Raw genomic sequence first — 19962 nt, 5'->3', positions numbered from 1 at the left:
GCAATTGTTCTGTTTGTTTGTTGTAATTTTGGTTAAAGTGACAACAATATAAATGTATTTGTCCCTGTAGTTGATTTGTTTTTATGAATACTGCTGGAGAAGTATTGTTCATTTTCATACACATTTGTATCGCACTCACTACTTATGTGAGAGGTCCGGACCCTTTGGCAGTTTTGTATGAGCAGTATACTCCCTCTTGGTACATGGAGCTTTATTCAAGACATCGACATGTTATATTTTGATAGATTCTTAAATCCCGTTATTGGTCTGAAGTGGTTTGTGATTGATATTGGCGTACTGGTATAGATCCAAGGTTTATTATGACACGTGTTTCTCACGGGTTATTGTTCGCAGTGCGAGTTTACAATATGTGATGGTTTGTTTTGACTTTCCATAATCTGTTCAGCTGTTGTTTTGGAATATTTCCATGATATGACATTCCTAGTTAGATCAATCACAATGTACTCAAACATCGGGACACTTTCGGTAAACATAGACAGGCAAATCGTGTTCTAGCCTTTCATACAGTAATTTTGCATATACATATTACTATTATGTTTTTTTTAGGATTTTGACGTACTAGAAGAATCTGAACCTCAAACAGTTGGGAGAGTCATTTTCACTTTCATTACATTACATATCAATGGTTGCCTCAAGATATGTTGGCAATAAAATCAACTGAAACCATATTTATGGTAAATTATAAGTTATTCAACTGATTTACAATACAATGTAGAGCAGTTTAATATATAATTATCTCGGGCTTTGATATTCTTATTGCATAGCAGGTTGGTTACTTGGCATAGTTGATAACGCTCTCGCCTTTCCCCAATGGGATCGGGGTTCGAACCCCCGATCGGAGGTAAACAGGTATTGGGTCACTTGGCCGACCACGTGGTTTTCTTCCAAACTACTCCGGTATCTCCTCCCACATTAAGGCTTTCTGTGCGCTTCCGTCCGGGCCAACAAATAGTGATTAATATAAGTTAGAAAACTTGTCCCACAACTGTTGTAAAATAAACAAAGTTTTTTATTTACTTCATGTTGATTGGATGTCCATGGCAACAGCAAACTGATGTTCCCTGCTTCTCTCAATTTTAGAACCAATGAACGACAGCAATAGCAAAGTTCCTGGCTCCCCTTGAACACTGTCAAAATGGTTTCGCCGACCTAAGAACGGGAACAAAACATATACCGTGCCACAGGACACTGGTTTTATCTAATATTCGAATATATCATATAAATGTAATTCCAGTTTAATGAATCGAGAAAGTTGACATAAAAACGGAACTTCATGGTAATTATTATCCTTACACACTGATTGGTAATTTGTTTTAGCCGCTAAGTATATTATGACATATAGATACATGTATTTTGATTTCTTCAGAGTATTTGAAGAAATAATAACCTATATATAAAACTAAAAAAAAATCAGAAAATAAAGTTGAGATAAGCTCATTTGGTAATATGAAATATCATTGTATATTTGCTTATCCATATACAAGCGTTATTATCTTTAACACAGTCTTTTAAAAGAGTATATGATTCCTTTTCACTTTCAAGATTAATGCTTCTAACCCCTAAACTTGTGGACGTATAAAACTCTCTAAAAGACATCCATTATGCCAAAGATGTCGTAACGTTTATGCTGCAAATGCGTGTATTCGGAGGGCAGGTGTTTATTTGCCAGTGACAAATGTTTGTGATTTTAATATGGTGACGACCTATTGGAAAACAGGTGCTCTAAGATCGCTCACATTAATAAATGTCGTGAGCGAGAAAGACCAGTAATGAATGTAGTCACTTTGTCTATTATTATAACTGGTCTGTTGTTGAATACGGATTTGGAGAGTCCGGTTTCCGGTTCGAGTTGTTAGCCTTCCCCCAAGATTATATACTTACGTGTATCGATTTTTGACGGGAAATGTCGTCTGGCTATAATCTGTCAATGACGGGGACTCAACAGATGCTCCCGTTGGTGGTGGAGGTGATGTTGTTGTACGTCTCCCGTTATGTCTGAGAAATCTATTACGGGCAAATCTCCAAGGTCAAATATGTTTTTACATCGCTGGAAATGTGCATGTCTTTGAGGATATGCCTGTAAATTGATGAGCAGCGAAGATAATTGGTAGGTTATTTTCGGCATCTTTGATCAGGGTTCGTAAGTGCTCCAATCAGTGACGTTACAGTTGTTGAAATCTTCCCATTGTGTCTTGGACTTGTTAAACACACTTACAGTATTTCATGTATATCAATGGTGGTCGTCAACCCTGACGTTAATGGTAAGGTCGAATTTAAGGTAAATTTTTCGTACAAGTTTACGATGGTATATGAATTAACATTGCCGGTTTACGTGCACGCGCTCACCTCCTACACCTGTTGTATATAGACGGTGTACCTGGTGGCCAGCACGCTTCATGTCTATGTTTTACATAATAAACCTTGAACGTGTCGTTAATGTGTGTAAATGATGGACTGTTTTTTCTCTTTTCCCCTCAGGTATACACAAAGCAATGCGTGTGCTTTAAAGCACCGTTTCGGAGTTCGGATACATAGTGGCATTAGGTAAGCGCTTTAGAGAGGTGCACTCTTTCACTTATCCCGGGGCTGCATCAAGCTAATTGTGAAGATAAAATATAAATTGAGTACCGTCCTAATCAAATTGCGAGTTATTATTAGTTGTGTTTTAATAAGAGTTATAAACAAACATTTAATTACATTATGGAGCCCCTGTGTCGAGTTCTGAGTGCACCTCGTCAAGTTTCTAGAGCGTAGAACCTGTCAACTCCTTTATCGACCAACCCAATGTTACCCTCACCTAATTGTCGACCCACCCAATGTTACCCTCACCTAATGACGACCAACCAAATGTTACCCTCACCTAATTGTCGACCCACCCAATGTTACCCTCACCTAATTGTCGACCCACCCAATGTTACCCTCACCTTATTGTCGACCAACCAAATGTTACCCTTACCTAATTGTCGACCCACCCAATGTTACCCTCACCTAATTGTCGACCCACCCAATGTTATCCTCACCCAATTGTCGACCCACCCAATGTTACCCTCGCCTAATGACGACCAACCAAATGTTACCCTCCCCTAATTGTCGACCCACCCAATGTTACCCTCACCTAATTGTCGACCAACTACATGTTACCCTCACCTTATTGTCGACCCACCAAATGTTACCCTCACCTAATTGTCGACCAACCAAATGTTACCCTCACCTAATTGTCGACCCTTCAAATGTTCCTTATCTGATTGTCGACTGACCTCTTTTTGTCTCACCTCCTTTGTCAATTCACAAAATATTGTCCTTTTTATTCGTATCAGCCCTTCTAATATTATCCCTCAAATCATTTCTGGACCAACCTGATTTGTATTCCTTATCTCTTTTATCGAACCATCTGTAGCCTACTTTATGCCTTCCCTTTGTCAACTCAATTTATCCATCTCATCCATTGCTGAGATACCTTATTTTATCCTTCTCTAATTTTGTCCGCTAAAAAAGGAAAACGGCCAACCGTTAAAACTTCCCTATGCTATCCTAACGCAAATGTTGTTCATCTTATACTTACATGTATCAAGTCTTTTTCCTCTGTTCGACAAAACAACGTTTTTCAACTCATTTCATTTGTAAAATCCACCTATCTTTTCGACTTGCAATAAATACTGCTCCCATCGGAGACCCTACCCGTCGTGCATGGTACATACCTACACCTTCTTAGGAACTCAGCCCATACTAAACACATTTCTTTCTGTCACAATATCCCATGCCATCGATTACCTGTCGACTCAAATTTTGTCCCATCACTTCCTTTTTTACATCAATCGTTTGTACATGTACACCTCATGGAAATGCATCAATACCCTGTCAACCACTGTATCGTTACCTATCTACCCCACACTCTTCCATTTCAGCAAACCTCCTCACTCCTTTCACACATCAAAGATTCAACAAACCCCTTCAAAGCCTTGCATGCCGCCAAACCCCTTGCACTCCTTCCAATCTTCCGGTTCCGACTTACACGCCTTCCGAAACAACCCCAAACCTATATCCTTACGGTTCCCTACGTTTCCTCTCACAACCCTATTACCCATCCTTATTCCTCGACAGGTGATGAGCACTTTCAGAGGTCATTGTTGTTGTTGTTGTTGATGATGATGTATGGATGGATTTTAAATTGGAGTTGGAAGCATGCATGGCGGTACTTGTCATTGTGATGAGGCCGCTTCGACGTTCAACGTGCCTGTAATACAAGTGATGTTTGAGTTTCTAATGCAAGAGTAAAGCTATTGTATACCTAATGGGTAGCCGTTTGACTCTTTGTGTTCACGTCAATTTCATTTCAAATAAGGATTATCACACAACTTCCGTTCATGTGTCCTCGTGTTGGTGTTGTTTTGCTTGGTCACACTTGTTCCTATGGCCAAGTGTTCGTGTCGTTTTGCTGTTGTTTGTGACTTGTTTATTTTTCAACAGATTCAAGCAATATTCATATATAATAGTACTGTCTTTCTCTACAATTTTATAACATGTTATTCTATCAGCTAAGTGAATTCTTCACTATTTCGTTTAGGGAGTCATCACAGCTCTCTGTGACAAAGGCGGACTGTGACCGCGAGGTGTCATACACGTAAGCAATAATGCTATAAGGTTTTGCTAGAGATTTAAGTGCTAGTTTGCCGTGTTTTTATTTCACCATCCTGTCATGTGTTTTGGCTTCTTTTCCATTCTTACCTTTACCTTGCATTTGTTATCAGCGACCGAACGTCACCAAAGACGAAGGCTGAAAAAGTGAGTTTCTGTGATAACGAAATCTCGAGCCAACCGAACGAGATCTCGGGCCGCCAACGGCAGCCCAGCCCAACCACCTATTCCGAGGTGATAATCTTAGACAGCTTACCCCCGGGACATTGGCCAATCAAACGATCAGCTAGGTAAGGCCCGCGTATGCCAGTATTTTTCTGTCACAGTAGATACTGTTTTAGACGCATGCGTGCTAGTCTATCGATGATCGTCTGATCAACTGGCAGTGTGTTGCCAGAGGAAGCTGTTTGCATGTGATTTGTTTTCTGATACTTTTCCTTTTTGCACGTTATTTCTTTCAAATTGAAATACATAGCATGACACTTTTCTCAAATTTCTTTTAGATAAGTCTCTCGGAAATTACACATTTCAGTAGCTTCGTCCTGCTTGCTGTTTCAGAACTGTTTAAATTCCATGAGCTGCAATGAATAATAAGTTATTTTATATCATGAGTATTACTACTTATGAACGGAGATAGCCTGTTGTCACAATAAAATGATACCAGCTGGAGTGTCATTCTGCCGTGCACTCGTTATGACATTTCAGCGATATGACACTGGAAAGTGGGCATAAGCCGTGGATGTGCACACAATCGTGGATGAAGGGAGGTAACTCGAAAACAAACCAATCATAAACCGAAATCGGTTACCGACAATTTAAACACTGATCTCCCGCTTATTTCAAGCAATATTTTAACTATTTTTAAAAGATATAAAGCTAAACGTTAGTTTTTTTCAGTTTCAAAAAAGAGCTCAACATTTCATAAACATCACCAGTGCAGGGAATTAAACGATAGGAGTCGGAACATTTTTTGTTAAATAGTTTGGGCCCCTTATATTGATGTTTTAGAGGAACTACTATCGTGCTATCTATATGCATTTTCAACAGAAAAAAATTACAATATATAGTTGTAGATGTACGTATTGGCAGTGCAACTTAAGTAAAAACTTAGATTGTAGACCGATTTTATATATCACAACAAGAAACCACGGACCGATTTTATATATCATAATAAGAAACCACGGACCGATTTTATATATTACAACAAGAAACCACGGACCGATTTTATATATCACAACAAGAAACCACGGACCGATTCTCTAAAGTGTTTAAAACCTATCGGGATGCTTCGTAGCATCATAATGTTCGTATGCCATACATCCGTTTTTAATGCGAGAAATACATTTTTGTACAAGTCAGCAATACTTTTTAACATTTCAGCGGGAATCCATCTTACATCTATACGTTTCTTAATAAGCTTAAAGTCCGAATTACCGGTAAATATTACTTGTACAGCAAATCGAAACGGGCTGTTACTTTAAACCTCAATCTGGCCTTAAGATCATGATACGTCATGTGCATATCTAAAAAAACTAATTAATATTTCATCGGTGTACCTTAAGATATCTTATTTATATTGCACGAGTGTAATATAGAAATAATTTACTAAGTCCTAGTATGAAATGAGCGTATCTAAAAATAACTAAATATTCTATGAGCGTATTTAAGGATTAACATTAGTATATCACGGGCGTATCTAAAATAACTTCTTAGTATTACGCCCATTGAATACTTAGTTATTAATATGCAATACATGTAGTATCGGCGTTTTTGGCATGAAAACTGCATTATAAAACTGGAGTCGTATGAATTATCCGGTGAGATACGTTGTTGGTTTAAAAGCTGTGTGTCTGATTGGGAACAACAAGTTTTTGAACTAACTTACTGCAGTAATGAATGAGCATGTCTTTGAATAATTTATCAGCATTCATTCGTATCTCGGGTGAGCTGCCGAGTTGGTTTGAAAACTGCATATCTAATAGGTAACAGCAAGCTATTATTTCAATCTGTCTTTTTTCGAACAGATATTATAAAAGCAGGAGGTACCAGAAGGTTTTATTTTAATCCCTTTTCTGTTTTGCATCCATTTTTACATTTATTACATTTCTGACGTCACGGTTGCATTCCGACTCTAAACTTCCCGCTAATTATACAAATAATAAATAATAATAATAATAAATATTTTATCAGCGTGTCACATTTTGAAATACATACATAATAATGTTAACTAAAATAAGGCATGATTAATAAAATGCCCAGCCAGTATTGGCTTACGAGACACAGAACATACTAAGAGTTATCAATACTGGTTAAAAGTGTTACTCTAGCAATAAAACACTGCAGAGATGCCTCATTCATTATATAGATGAACTGATCTTTCGACCTCATATCTAAAACAAATGATGACATATCATTAGCCTCATACATTTATCTTTCGCGTATCATCTTTCTAATATGTCAGAAATAGAATCAAGACTGGCCTAAGTCTAGATTTCGTTTCCTGAAGTAAGTGGGCAAAAAAAAAGGTTACATGTACAGTTGATTTTAATGCGAGCAAGAGAGCCGTTTTATTAATCTCTGAGGAAGAAGAATTATATTGAGATTTTGAGTTACGTACTCAACGGTGAAGTATAAATTTTAGTTGAGACATAGACATTTGAGATTATTTCGACCCCGAAAGTAAATAGGGTATTGTATGCTTAGTATTGGCGATATGAAGAAAATTAATGTTATTAGGAGCTTAGCTATATGCCCAATAGAAACACTTATACAACATGTAGTTAATATGACAGTGGGGAGTATGGGGAAGACGTTCAGGGAATGAAAGTGTGATTTCAGAAAAGCTGTTTGTATTATCTCAGGCCATTCCAGTGATGCTTGTAGTACTCTTTAAATTTCGAATTTGGTTTGGAAAACACTTTCAGAAATGAGAAAAATACTTGGCAGTCGCAGTTATTCTATAAATGAATCAGATTTCACTCAAAGCTTCCTCACTGAGATTCTGCACAGTTAGCCAAACTGATAAATATCCGTTAAAAATTGTCATGATATTTATATTCACAACTATAGACTTCCTATTCAAAATTCACATTTCTTTCCTTCTGCGCTACGCCCTTGGAATATTCTTGGTATTGCTATACGGTCGTCAGCCTCTCGCTCCAGGATGACTGAAAAACGTCTTACAGGGAACACGTTCTAAAGCTCCTAGTTAATTCGGAAATGGTGAAATGAAAACTCAACATAATTATTATATACAAATTATCATAGTATTACTGTAGTTATATATGACAGTATACGTAGTTATCATAGATTTGTCTGTCAATATTTTCGTAAGTCCTGTCTGTATTTGTGAATGTCGCCTTGATTTTGTTTTAGAATGTCTAAAATATCAACTACAGAGGCTTGAAGTGTTTTTTTCAGAATCTGAAAGACTTTAACGAAATAACAATTGACTTATCACTATCAAGTGGTAATCAAGATCTGTCCCTCAAAAAGAATGAAATATTATTTTGTAACGTGCAAAGTTCATAAAGGCTAGCGATATGTACAATACTCTATCTTTCTAATTGTAAGGCATTCTAATTAGTTTTACTTTTCTCTTTCATTGTGAAATTATCTTACATTCTGCCCAGCTATTCAAATATTTGTTAATTTGATTTACATATATACATGGTATGTTAGAGGAAAGAGCTTTGATAATATGTGTTGATTTGATTTACATATATACATTATTGTACATGGTATGTTAGAGGAAAGAGCCTTGAAAATCTTCATATAGCTTGTATGTAATTATGAAATGAATATACATGCATTTAAACCAAAGAGCTTAATTGTAAATAATATAGAATGGGCATATAAAGAAATAATTTATAAATAGTCCAACCTATGGGCGTATCTAGACATGACTTACAAATATATAATGGGTGTGTCTAGATATAATCTAAGTGTTTCAGTTATGTATTTAGAAATAATAAAGGTAGTACATAGGCGTTTCTAGAATAAATTGCATCTAGAAATCATTTATAAGTATTCCATGTGCGTGACTAGAAATTTATTTGTATGCGATGGGCGCATTTAGAAATAATTTAATAGCAGATTTCTATGCCATGGGCGTAACATGGCAAGACACATTATTTACTTGAATGTAATCGCCGGATCTGGAAACAACATAAAATTTAGACTGAGAGATACCCAACAGGCTTGTAAGACACGAAATGTATTCAAGGGTTCGACAGTTACCTCGTCAAAAATACCTGTTAGGGTATGGGCTCGTTAAGGCTCGTTGTCCCCAGTGCATCATGTTTTTTCGTATACACAGTGACCTCCCCTTTATTTGGTTTTTGATTACGTTAATGTGCGACAGTTGGGCTGGGACACTTACGTTGAGCGCAGTTAACATTATTAAGTCCAGTGTTCGAATCCCAGACTAGATCCTACTCAGAACGCTGTTGTTGATTATATTTTGTTTATTTCATCTTTATCTTCTTTTTATAAATGTTCCGCAATTTAGGTTTTCTCTTCAGAAATGGTTTATTGAAGCTACATTGTATACCCATGTCGGAAAACATTTTCCAACGTGTAGTTACAGTTTTTGACAGTGGTATGGGGATCCTTAAATTTATTGTTACAGTTTTTCGCGATCCTTTGATATAAACCTCTTATGATATCACGTACTGTATTAATACACGTAACAGTATAAAATAAAAGTGAAAGTAAAATTCAAAGAAGTATAAGTGTAAAATAATAGGATGCTTCAGTTAGAGATGTAAAAAACGACACGTGCTGCATTGGGTGATTAATTACTTTGTACTTAGGTCTGGTTTTGTTAGAAATTATGATTGGATAACCAGAAAACTCTGAACAACTTTCAAAGTTTTTGACTAGTGACACATAAAGTCATACCGATCTGGTGAAAATATAAATTACGTATCAGCCGACTATTTCAGTGTCGTCAAGAAACTCCGATTCACGTGCAATGGTTCAAGGGAGGTAACTCGAACATCCTCCGACACAAGTCTAACTTAATTAATATATAGTCGAGACACCGTTGCATTATATGGTGCATACTTGACGCAGTCTGTTTTACCTGGCTTAGGCTGTTTCCTGATCTTATGCAGTTAATTAAAACAAAAATAGATTACTTGCCAACACAGCAGCACTTTTGCTGTGGTCTATCCCTTATACAACCAAATTACACGAAAGCGTGTTTTCCCAACGGTGATAGGTTTAAGAGATATGGCTCTTTTATGTGCAGTTTCCCCCGATATATTCGTAATTATGATGTCTGTGGATCTCGACACGATTGAAAAGTTTCCCGAGTTGCAGTTATCAAATGCAATTCTTGCATAATCCAACTGCACAACTCCGAATGTGGTGCAGGCGTTTTTCGAATATGGCCGGATAATCAGGTTGTCAGGGCGTACGTGGTGCGTTCGTGCACGTCACACCGACGTGCACACAGTCGGCGTTAGATAAGGACAGTAGGACTATCCTGCATACAGCTCATCTTCAGTTACTTATTTAAGTGGAGTGCACAAGATGAGGATATGTCCAATATGTTACATTGTCAGATGAGGTATACGGTACATTAGTGCGTCTGAAATCAAATGCAGTCGGGCAAACAGAAAATCAAATCAATTGTGAAGATAGGCTCTCAAACGTCAGAGCGAGTTTATTGACTTGTACATCACATGGATACAAAACATCTACAAGCCACCTTAATAACATACTGCTTTTAATCGACCGGTCGTCGGAAGTGGTAGATCACGTGAAAACATGGCGGCAGATTGAACGTGATGTTGTAATGATATACACTATTTCTGATTAAAACTTGGTCACGGAACAGCGGATTAGCCGCCAACATCTTTATGAACCAGAGATTACCGGTAATGTTTATTCGTTCCTCACCTTGACCCGTCGACCTCCAAATGGGGGAATTATAGTCGCCTCGTTTACCATCATCCAACCGTGCAACCCCCGCCCTATACATGTACTGGAGATTCTCATAATTCGTTGTGGTGTAGAAGCATACTTGAAAGACATATACAACCCTTATTCTGAAGGTGTAACAACAAGGAAAGGTCGTAAAATAGCAAATATTTAAGCTCGTTTAAAATGTACAATTGTTATTGAAAATATAATCACATACAAAATCTTGCGTTTCCCTAGACATGCATTTATCCTTGTAAATATCTAACATAGCTAGACATTATATGTTGACAATGTCCTACAGTATAACCCTGCACGAAACACGGTTTGTAGTTAACTGCTACCCGTCATCAAACCCCAAAATGTAGGGCTTAAAACATTTTCTCGTCACCGGATTTGACAATGCAGTATTTTCTGCATGTACCACCCGTGACCAGACTTGACATTTTCTGGTCAAGAACGTCTTTCAACAGGCTTTGTTTTCAATAAACCTTCACAAGATCCGACATTATATGGTTAACTGTTACCAGTCACGAGTTTCATAGTAACCCGTCACCAAAGTCGAGATTTTAGAGTTTATTGTAACCCATTACCAAACTTAACTTAGGATTTGCATTAAGCCATCACCGAAGTCGACATTTTAGGATTTTACGGTAACCCTTTGCCAGACCCAATTTTATGGATTAGTGTACCTCGTCACCAGACTCGACATTTTTACATGTAAGGTTAATTTTAACCCGTCAACACTCAGTTAAGATTTCACGGTAGTCCGTTACCAAAATCGACATTTTGGGTAATACAGTCATTTGTCACCAGAATGGAATCTTCATAAAACCCAAATTAACCCACCCTATGTTCATCATATACCCATGTATGACGTCCTAATCACTCACGGCGACCGTTCACAGCTAAAAAAGCTTACTTACTCGTATAACTAATGTTTATAAATGTTTTGTTTATACTTCATTTCGGTGTACAATGTTTTTCTGTGTTCATTTAAAGGAGACTACGCGTATAAAACTACCCGATTCCGATTTTCTGTACAGTGTGTTTATCTTTGAAATATGTATGATTAAACTAAAGCTGTAATTATGAGACTTTAATAAATATGACTAACGCCCACAATGATAGGAGAACCGAACCCCCTCTCTACACCAATCATTGGTTCGACCTCTAACTGCTGTGTACTAACAAATCTGTACTATTTTAGAACGATGACTTGCCCTAATAACACGAATGAGTCACAATGACCCAGTGCTTTTGTCGACACGTGCATGCATTTATCAATATCGTTATTTCTTTAATTCAGATTTTTAATAATGCATGTCCAATATTCGTTGATTGTATTACAGCTGTGCGTTATATTTCAAAGATCTTGATTTCTCGTCCGACAATCGCTCCCTTGTGTCAACAAACGCGCTTCTGTTATAGTTTACCTGTGCATTATGACTCTCCGTGCGTGATCGAGACATTTATGTCCTGGTGATTCAGCAAATGATCGCCGATACTTAATGTCCTGATCAAGGGGAGACTTTATAGATGACGGCCCCGCCCTCGGGCAACCGGTGACTCCACGTCGGTATACAATGTAACACAGATGGACATATTTGATGAATGACTCAAGGAACAAATGGAGGATTTTTAATTTATCATCTGTCAGTGATTTTAAAAATACAAAATTATACTTGGAATATTTCTTGTGATATGATCTCCGGTAAAAGGTTTGTCATTGAATACACAGAGCGGTGTATTGTGAATAGCGTCTTTATAGTGTGTACACGGATCTATTAGATGTCTTTACAGTACATACACGAAGGCCTTGGTGTGTCTTCTATGAAGCAAGGAGGTCTTGACGTGTCTTCCGAGTGTATGAAACATGGATTTAATGAGGTGTCTTCACTGTAATACACGGAATTAGTAAGGTGTCTTTCCAGTATATTATAGACGGAGACATTGATGTGTCTTTCGAGTGTATGTAAAACAGATTTAATGAGATGTCTTCCCTGTAATATACACGGAAACAGTCAGGTGTCTTCCCGGTATATAGACGGAGTCATCGAGGTATCTTCCCAGTGTATGTAACATGGATTTAATGAGGTGTCTTCCGTTTATACACGTTTAGACGGAGAGATTGGTGTGTCTACCCTATATATATACCAGTTAGAAGTATACACGGACAGTAGAAGGTGGATGTTCCCAGTTTGGGTCATTAATTAATAATGATTGTATAGCACACACGTAACCACCGATCGATAGTCGTCCCATTGACTGCTGGGCACACCACGGGTTGCTGACGCTGTAGCAGTCAATGCATGTCGACTCACGGTGGGGCACAGGAGCTGGTCTACATCCCCTCAAGACAACGCCTCTTATCAATTAACTCCGCATTCCGGAAGACCATTCGGATACCCCTTGCCCTATGCTCAAACAGGCAATGGCGCGAATCATGTGACCTGAGGCATTCCTCGTTCGTCTTCCCGCCTCCAGATGTGTGACTTTGAATTCATTATCTGTGCTTAGAGTTACGTGTGTGATAAGTCGGGATACAGTGTACTGGGGTAGTATCTGTTGTTTATCTCAGGACAAAAAACAGGGGTCACTGTGTAACGCATACCAACAACGTGACGGTGGATTATTTTGTTGGGAACTGTTTGTGGCGAAATATTGGTCCAGTCAGCCTCAGGACCAAATGTTACCAGTGTGTGACTGAGCGGAGATTACCGTGGAACAGTGTGTAGGGGGAGACATTACTCCGCTACCGGGAGACTGTGTTTCACTGACTGGAATTATAAAGCTACAAAACATTACAACGTGTTGACATCACATCGACCGAAGATTATCATAAAGTGTGCGCGTTGTTATAGAAACAAGGAAGGTATCCATGCGTTGAACCATTGACTTTCGTGACGGACTTCATTGCATGATCTTGTAATTACAAATATGGAGGACCAGGAGCTGGGAGGGTAAGCCATGTTGTGATGTTGTTATGTGTTGTTACTGCCATGCTTACGTTGTCATTTATGTATGTTTGTACCGAGCATGGCGGTAATAATCGATGGGTCTGTCTGATTAACAATATCTGTTTTAATGAAATCAGACGTGACAGTTACTATTTCAGTCTGATATATATGTATGACGTTTCAACATGTCACGGTGACCTTACTCACTATATATACATTCTACAAACATCGCTCCAGCGTTTATAAACAGGGCGTGGCGAACCGACGTGTATCATCTTCACCAACACTGCATCTTCAAGACATAAACATGTACACAACACAGATGACATATGTGTATAATCCCATACCCATCATTTATTATCAGTGTGCTTTGCCTATCCTTCACAGATTGGTGTCAATAAAGCAGTAATGAGTATGTAGCCCTTCTTTATGCCGGGTTTATATTAAATTATAACCACCATTAGCGGGCCTTGGAGATAATTACTGCAATTGATTGGCGTTGATATGCTTCTGTTGCCCAGCCTCCGTACCAACGCTATCGCACATGTGACAGTGATATGTGTGCAGGGTCCAGTACATGTTATCGTGGTGCTGGGGTCTGGTACCAACGTACTCTAGTCTAATGTGGGATACGTGTACATTCTCTCTAGAACCCCGGGGAGATTTGGCGCTCGTCAGGTATAGACGGGGATGGGATCTAGAAATAAATCCAGAGTATAAGGCGGGTCCCCGAGGGAACTGTTCCCGACATCGAATAGGCCTTATCCTGCTGGCTATCAACTTGTGTTTAGTACAGACCTACATAATAGTCATTGCTGTGGCCAAATATAGCACCTGTAATTGTTTAGATGGATGTTTATTACAGAACCCACAGTATAAGCCTAACTTAGAACTCCCCATTTTTGACAGGTATGATTTGTGGAAGTTTACATATGCATAACGATACCTTCTGTTAGGTAAGGTATTTTGATAACATACTGTACATTAGCCATGTACGGAAGCCGTCTGTCACCCGGAAGTATTGCCATCGCCTAGAGGCTTGAGTACTGGAAACGGTGATCGGGTGTTCTGTTTGTATAGGTATCTCATCTTGGTGTTAGCCCATACTTAGCCGAGCTCGCCGATAAATAATCGATGTCGACGGATAGAGTTGATTGTTTAGAACTCATCCATTATCTTCCCTTGTCCGACTAAACAAATTACAGCACTACCCGAGTTTAATTTCATCAGTAATTATGTAAACATTGACATAGGACAAATTATAGTGCACAGATCGTCACGGACCTCCTGTTAACATTGACATAGGACAAATTATAGTGCACAGATCGCTGTTGCATCTTACAACAAGGAAGTTTCATTTATATTACGTCACAAGCTTACGTAGCAAGAACTAAACTGTCGGTAATGATAAAAAGATTGGTAGTCCGTAGATAAAGAATTTCATTGGCGGTCCTTTGTTCATGTACACAGAATGTACATTATATTGTACGTACTGACGTGCTGATTCACCCGACCGTAGTACGTACTGACGTGCTGATTCACCCGACCATAGTACGTACTGACGTGCTGATTCACCCGACCGTAAACAAAAAAAGGTATACAACGCGTATGCATTATCTATGGTACTTTCATGCTCCGATATGTGAACATTTGTATGTATGAAGACTTAAGGTTATATCGGGTTGTATATTTCCCGCTGTGCTTAAATAACTGACATATTCAGGTAGCAGCTGCCATGTGCTTTTTATATTTTATGAAAAAAATATATTCGGATTACTGCGGTCAATATCATTTCATTCATGAAACACATTGCTGTCAAGTTAATAAACATCAGCAGTCGGTATCGCAAAGATCGTACTGTTTCTCTTTTGTAGAAAAGGGCGTCGGACTTACGCAGCAGGTATACGTGCTTGATGTTGAGTAAAACAAGTGTGATTTATATAGTTAACATGACAAAGCGCTATCTTGTGATCTCATGGTGAAGTGCCAGTGCAGTGCTATAACGGTCATTTCGATTTTTTTTACTGCAATGAACACCCCTGTCAACTAGCTCACGGTTTCTATTCCAAGTGTATTCCCCGTAGATATTATTTCGATCCTGCCATCTCCTTTCCTCGCTCAAATTATCGTGGTATTTAGACACACGATGGTGTCTTGTAAACTATACAGAGGTTGAATTGGCGGGTGTGATCTGGTGGCCGAATTCACGCCGGGACGTAATCCGTGTCGGGACGTCCCGGGGAGAAACTAACAGATTAACCATCTCCCGCCAGCCTCCGGATCCACCAAAACGCGGGGAACTAACTAGGGCAGCGGGATCGAAAATAAAACAACAGTACTTGGTGTATAGGTGTAGGGTGTGAAGGGGGTTATCATAAACACACACGAGTGCTATCTGTATGTACGATTATGTTCCAGTAATAACAAGAAAAGTCTGTAATGTATTTCTACGTTGTATCCGCTAACAAATACCGTGGTTTAATTTCATAAGTAACACATCGGTTATATTTTGGGGGGTTTTCTGATCCACTTATAAAATGTTAATAAATGCAATCTGACATAGAAGCGATAACATTTTATTGAAGTAGGCCCATCTGTGGTTCGGGATCAGAGGAGCATAACCCGGGATAACAGACCCCCCCTCCCCTCCCCTCCTGCATATCGTGTATGCAGTAGCTGGCAGTTTCGTGCCACATTCCGCTATATCAAGGCTCCACCTGTCGGCAAATATTTCTGCTTTTTACGTGCAGTTAACATTGCAATAAAACCGGTACGTTAAGTTCTGCAATGCGAGTATGGATTGTTGTATAATTAATCTGCTTTAAACGAAACATTCCTTCGTGGATCAACGGTCGTTGATACTAAACACGCAACGGAGATCGATATTCCATTAATAAATTTCAAAGCATGGTTTACTTTTAAGAAAAGGAATTCCAGCAAAAAAATATATCGTGCTTGTTTCAGATTTTAAAATCGCTCCTTTCATCTGTGTCATGCACAACGTTATTCAGTATATTTATAATACGTGACTGTACTTCCGTTTGGGAAGAGCTAGGAAAAAGGGATAGCGTCGTAAAAAAAAAGGAATAAAACAGACCAAGCTAAAACAGTGAGACACCATATTGACCTAGATTCATGATCATTCTCAATAAAACACAGCAGTCGTACGTTAACATAAAATGACGATTCCCGCAAATGAAAAAGGGTAATGAATGGTAATTATCTCAAAGCTTCTTAGTAGAAAGTCCTGTTTATGGGGGGATATTCTCGTTTCATTGCCCGGATGTCGTTGGAATAGACCTCGGTTTGACGATGAGTCAAAGCATCTCTAAAACCAACTGCCGATGACTCGCTTCACTTTCAGAAATGTCACAGAAAAGTGAAAATGTTTTATTAATGAAAATTATTTAATATGTGTGATTGTATATAAGTTAATAAAATCACGGTAAACATGTGACCATTTGTAATGACCGGAAATTGGTCGTTTGGGTTATTTTTAGCATTGTAAGATTGCGATATAGACAACAAGTACGGGCTGTTGCCAGGAAATCATTAAATTTTTTGAAGCAAAATCATTGGCGTTTCTGTTCCAATATTAATCATTAGATTTGAATCTACTATATATGGTTGTACACTTCTATATTATCGTATTTAATGTTCATAACTATGACAGAAATAGAAATATTCCGTACCGTAAGTAGGTGTCAGATACAGGAATGTATGAGAGTTGGCCCTGACTCATTCTGAGTGTCTCTTTGCCCCGCCCCCGATCCATTCTTTGATCTGTAGGAGTCTTACTCGCCCACTTGGCAGGTTCCCAGGCCGTATCGTGATGTCTCGGCCGTATCACCTCCGCCATTGTGACCGCGTCATTGTCAGCCAGGCTGCGGAGACAGCGGGACTGCTAGCTCGCATGTCGTTTATTCATGTATGACAAAGACATATACGATATCAATATATATGAATATTATCTAGGAAAAAAAAGAAAAGAAAACCAAGCATTTTTGACGTAGCGATTTGGATGTCCCAAGCACGGACTTAGATAATCTAATTCCGTGGTCCTAAGTGTTTATGGCTGTGATAATTACTAGTACTTTTTCTGTCTGTTTTCACAGACGGAACGTGACACAGGTGGTTATCAATTTGTAGTAATGCATGTCTGGCCGTGTTATGTGACGGGAATTTAAATGTGACATTTGTATGTGTGTGACCGAAGCGCCCTCTCGCAGACGAACGGCGATGTTCAGCAGTCGGAGCCGCTAATAACGATAGTTAATGCATTTCTATTGCTTTTCTAAATGGTCGCCTGTCTGTCATGTTTCCAGAAATGTACGCCTGTCATAATATTGACTTAAAAGGAAAAATATGATTACATTACTCTTTCAGTAATGGTAATGTATTGATTAATCCATGTTTCCGAGTCTCCCCCGGCGCGGTCTATCCCGATACCGATCCCTCATCGCCTACAGCACCCATTGGATTTGCTTCTGACCCGAATCGGTGAAGACCGTTCTTTTGTTGTACAAGTGTTTCTCAAGTTCACCATTAGATACCCCTATGAAACTTCCTTTAAGCATGCATGTCTCGACCATCTTTCCAATTCAACACTCGCCATGGTCATCCACTGCGCGGGAAAACCCAGTTCTCGTCCGGATGAAGAGTGCAATTACTTTGACCATTATGGGTTTTATAACACTACGCAAAGTGATGTATGGCAGGAAATGGCTCAGCCATTTAATCAATGAAGAAAATTATCAATGAAACAGACAGATTGGACATGAATAGTGGGTTATGTAGAATTATTTATAGATTGTGCAAGTAAGGAAGAATCGCGGAGACATGGTAACAATGAGCCGACCGATCAAGCCAGTCAAGCGCACTGAAGATAACGATCTCCTATCTCGACGTATCTGATGAAATAAACATGACTGCATGATACAATAAAATCATCGCTGATGATCAATACGGTGGCTTTGTGCCTGGTCAATTCTTCATCACCACAATTTGTGTTATCATCGACACTAGAAGCGGCATCTCAATGTCATGCCGCTCTGACCCCGAACCGTATGGTAATGTTTCGAGGTCAAGGGGCGTCTCGAGACTAGTCTATCGTAGAAGAATATCTGATATTGACATCACAGCTTTATTCTGTACATAATTATTACCATTTCAGTATAAATTCAAAAAGACAGCGATTCTTCCTGATCTGAGATCAAGTGGGATCCTCTTCTTCCGGTACATACATTCTTCTACTTCCGCTACAGACGGACGTCTACCCCTGTAACGGAAGCTCCAAGAGTATTGATCTGTCTACTGGGATCCTCTGTTTCCGGTACATACATTCTTCTACTTCCGCTACAGACGGACGTCTACCCCTGTACCGGAAGCTCCAATAGTATTGATCTGTCTACTGCGACACTTGCTTATGATAAAAGTACAGTTTGATTAACCTTTTTGAGATATTATACACTGGTCATGTATTGTCTAGACGCTAATTTATTCATATTCCGTGGTATAATGTATCTATCATTTACCGCAGAACGTGTAATGCAATATAATTTTCCTATGAGATGTCCAACGTGATTAAACATATGCGGTAAAAAAGGTTAAAGTTTTATAATATATATTTATTGTGACAATAGGGTTAAAGCATACTATAAAAGCAATACTATTTGAAATCTGCTCTATTCTGGTTAACAAACTACAACAGGATTCGAAATGTGCTCTGTGTTTCCAGTGCATGATATCTGTGCTTGGCACAAAAACTGCTATTCAAAATGTTTGTATATTTCTTAGTGCTTGCGATCTGTGCTTGGTACTCGAACTTACTATTTAAAATGTGCTCTGTGTTTCCAGTGCATGGGATCCGTGCTTGGTACACAAACGTGTATCATCATGGCTCTATCACACGTTGTATTTGTGTCAGTGGCCGGGTACGTGCCAGGCTTTCTGTAATTAACATTCCAGTGCACGTGCCTCAAGTACCCTCGTTTCACAGTCGGACCTTATTGCCAAACACATATCTGTCTGCCAAACGGAAACTTTGCCCCACTTAAGAAATAACTAGTAAACAGCACTCCATGTAATGCATTTTTCTGTGTAGCTTATTTATATGTTTGTTAGTGCAAGTGCATGATGAAAAGATGTGTGTATTATTAACATTGTACAACGAAGTTGTGATATTTATTTAAAAACCATTATATGAATAATGATCATTTTCGTTTTTACATCGTTATTCAATATACACGTTTAAGTGGGGTTTTATTATACGATAACAACCTTAATGTAGCCCGCATGCATCCGGCAAACGAAACGATTAAGCGTCGTCAAACGGATGTAATCTGGAGACCTGACTCCAGGACCGACAAGGCTATCGCTTCTTTCCGAGTTAAGAGTTCAAAACAACGGCTGACGATAC

The 19962-nt window shown here is 38.8% G+C and overlaps 1 protein-coding gene across 13 annotated transcripts in view; it reads left to right on the top strand.

Moving 5' to 3' along the window:
* Nucleotides 1–19962, top strand: part of LOC110445208 — a 106093-nt gene that overhangs the window by 73967 nt on the left and 12164 nt on the right. For 3 of the 13 annotated variants that reach the window (XM_021489705.1, XM_021489703.1, XM_021489707.1), the window contains 3 exons: nucleotides 2500–2565; nucleotides 4586–4642; nucleotides 4770–4946. In XM_021489705.1, the coding sequence (XP_021345380.1) occupies nucleotides 2500–2565; nucleotides 4586–4642; nucleotides 4770–4946 (300 nt within the window). Of the gene's footprint in view, nucleotides 1–2093; nucleotides 2129–2499; nucleotides 2566–4585; nucleotides 4643–4769; nucleotides 4947–19962 lie in introns of those variants that run through there. The other 10 variants (XM_021489708.1, XM_021489704.1, XM_021489711.1 and 7 more) reach the window with 5 other exon arrangements.

This window comes from Mizuhopecten yessoensis, unplaced genomic scaffold (assembly GCF_002113885.1).
Source record: "Mizuhopecten yessoensis strain PY_sf001 unplaced genomic scaffold, ASM211388v2 scaffold2111, whole genome shotgun sequence".
Classification (NCBI taxonomy): Eukaryota; Metazoa; Mollusca; class Bivalvia; order Pectinida; family Pectinidae; genus Mizuhopecten; species Mizuhopecten yessoensis.
The sequence above is the reverse complement of the archived record's forward strand: the minus strand, read 5'-3'. Positions and strand labels throughout refer to the sequence as shown.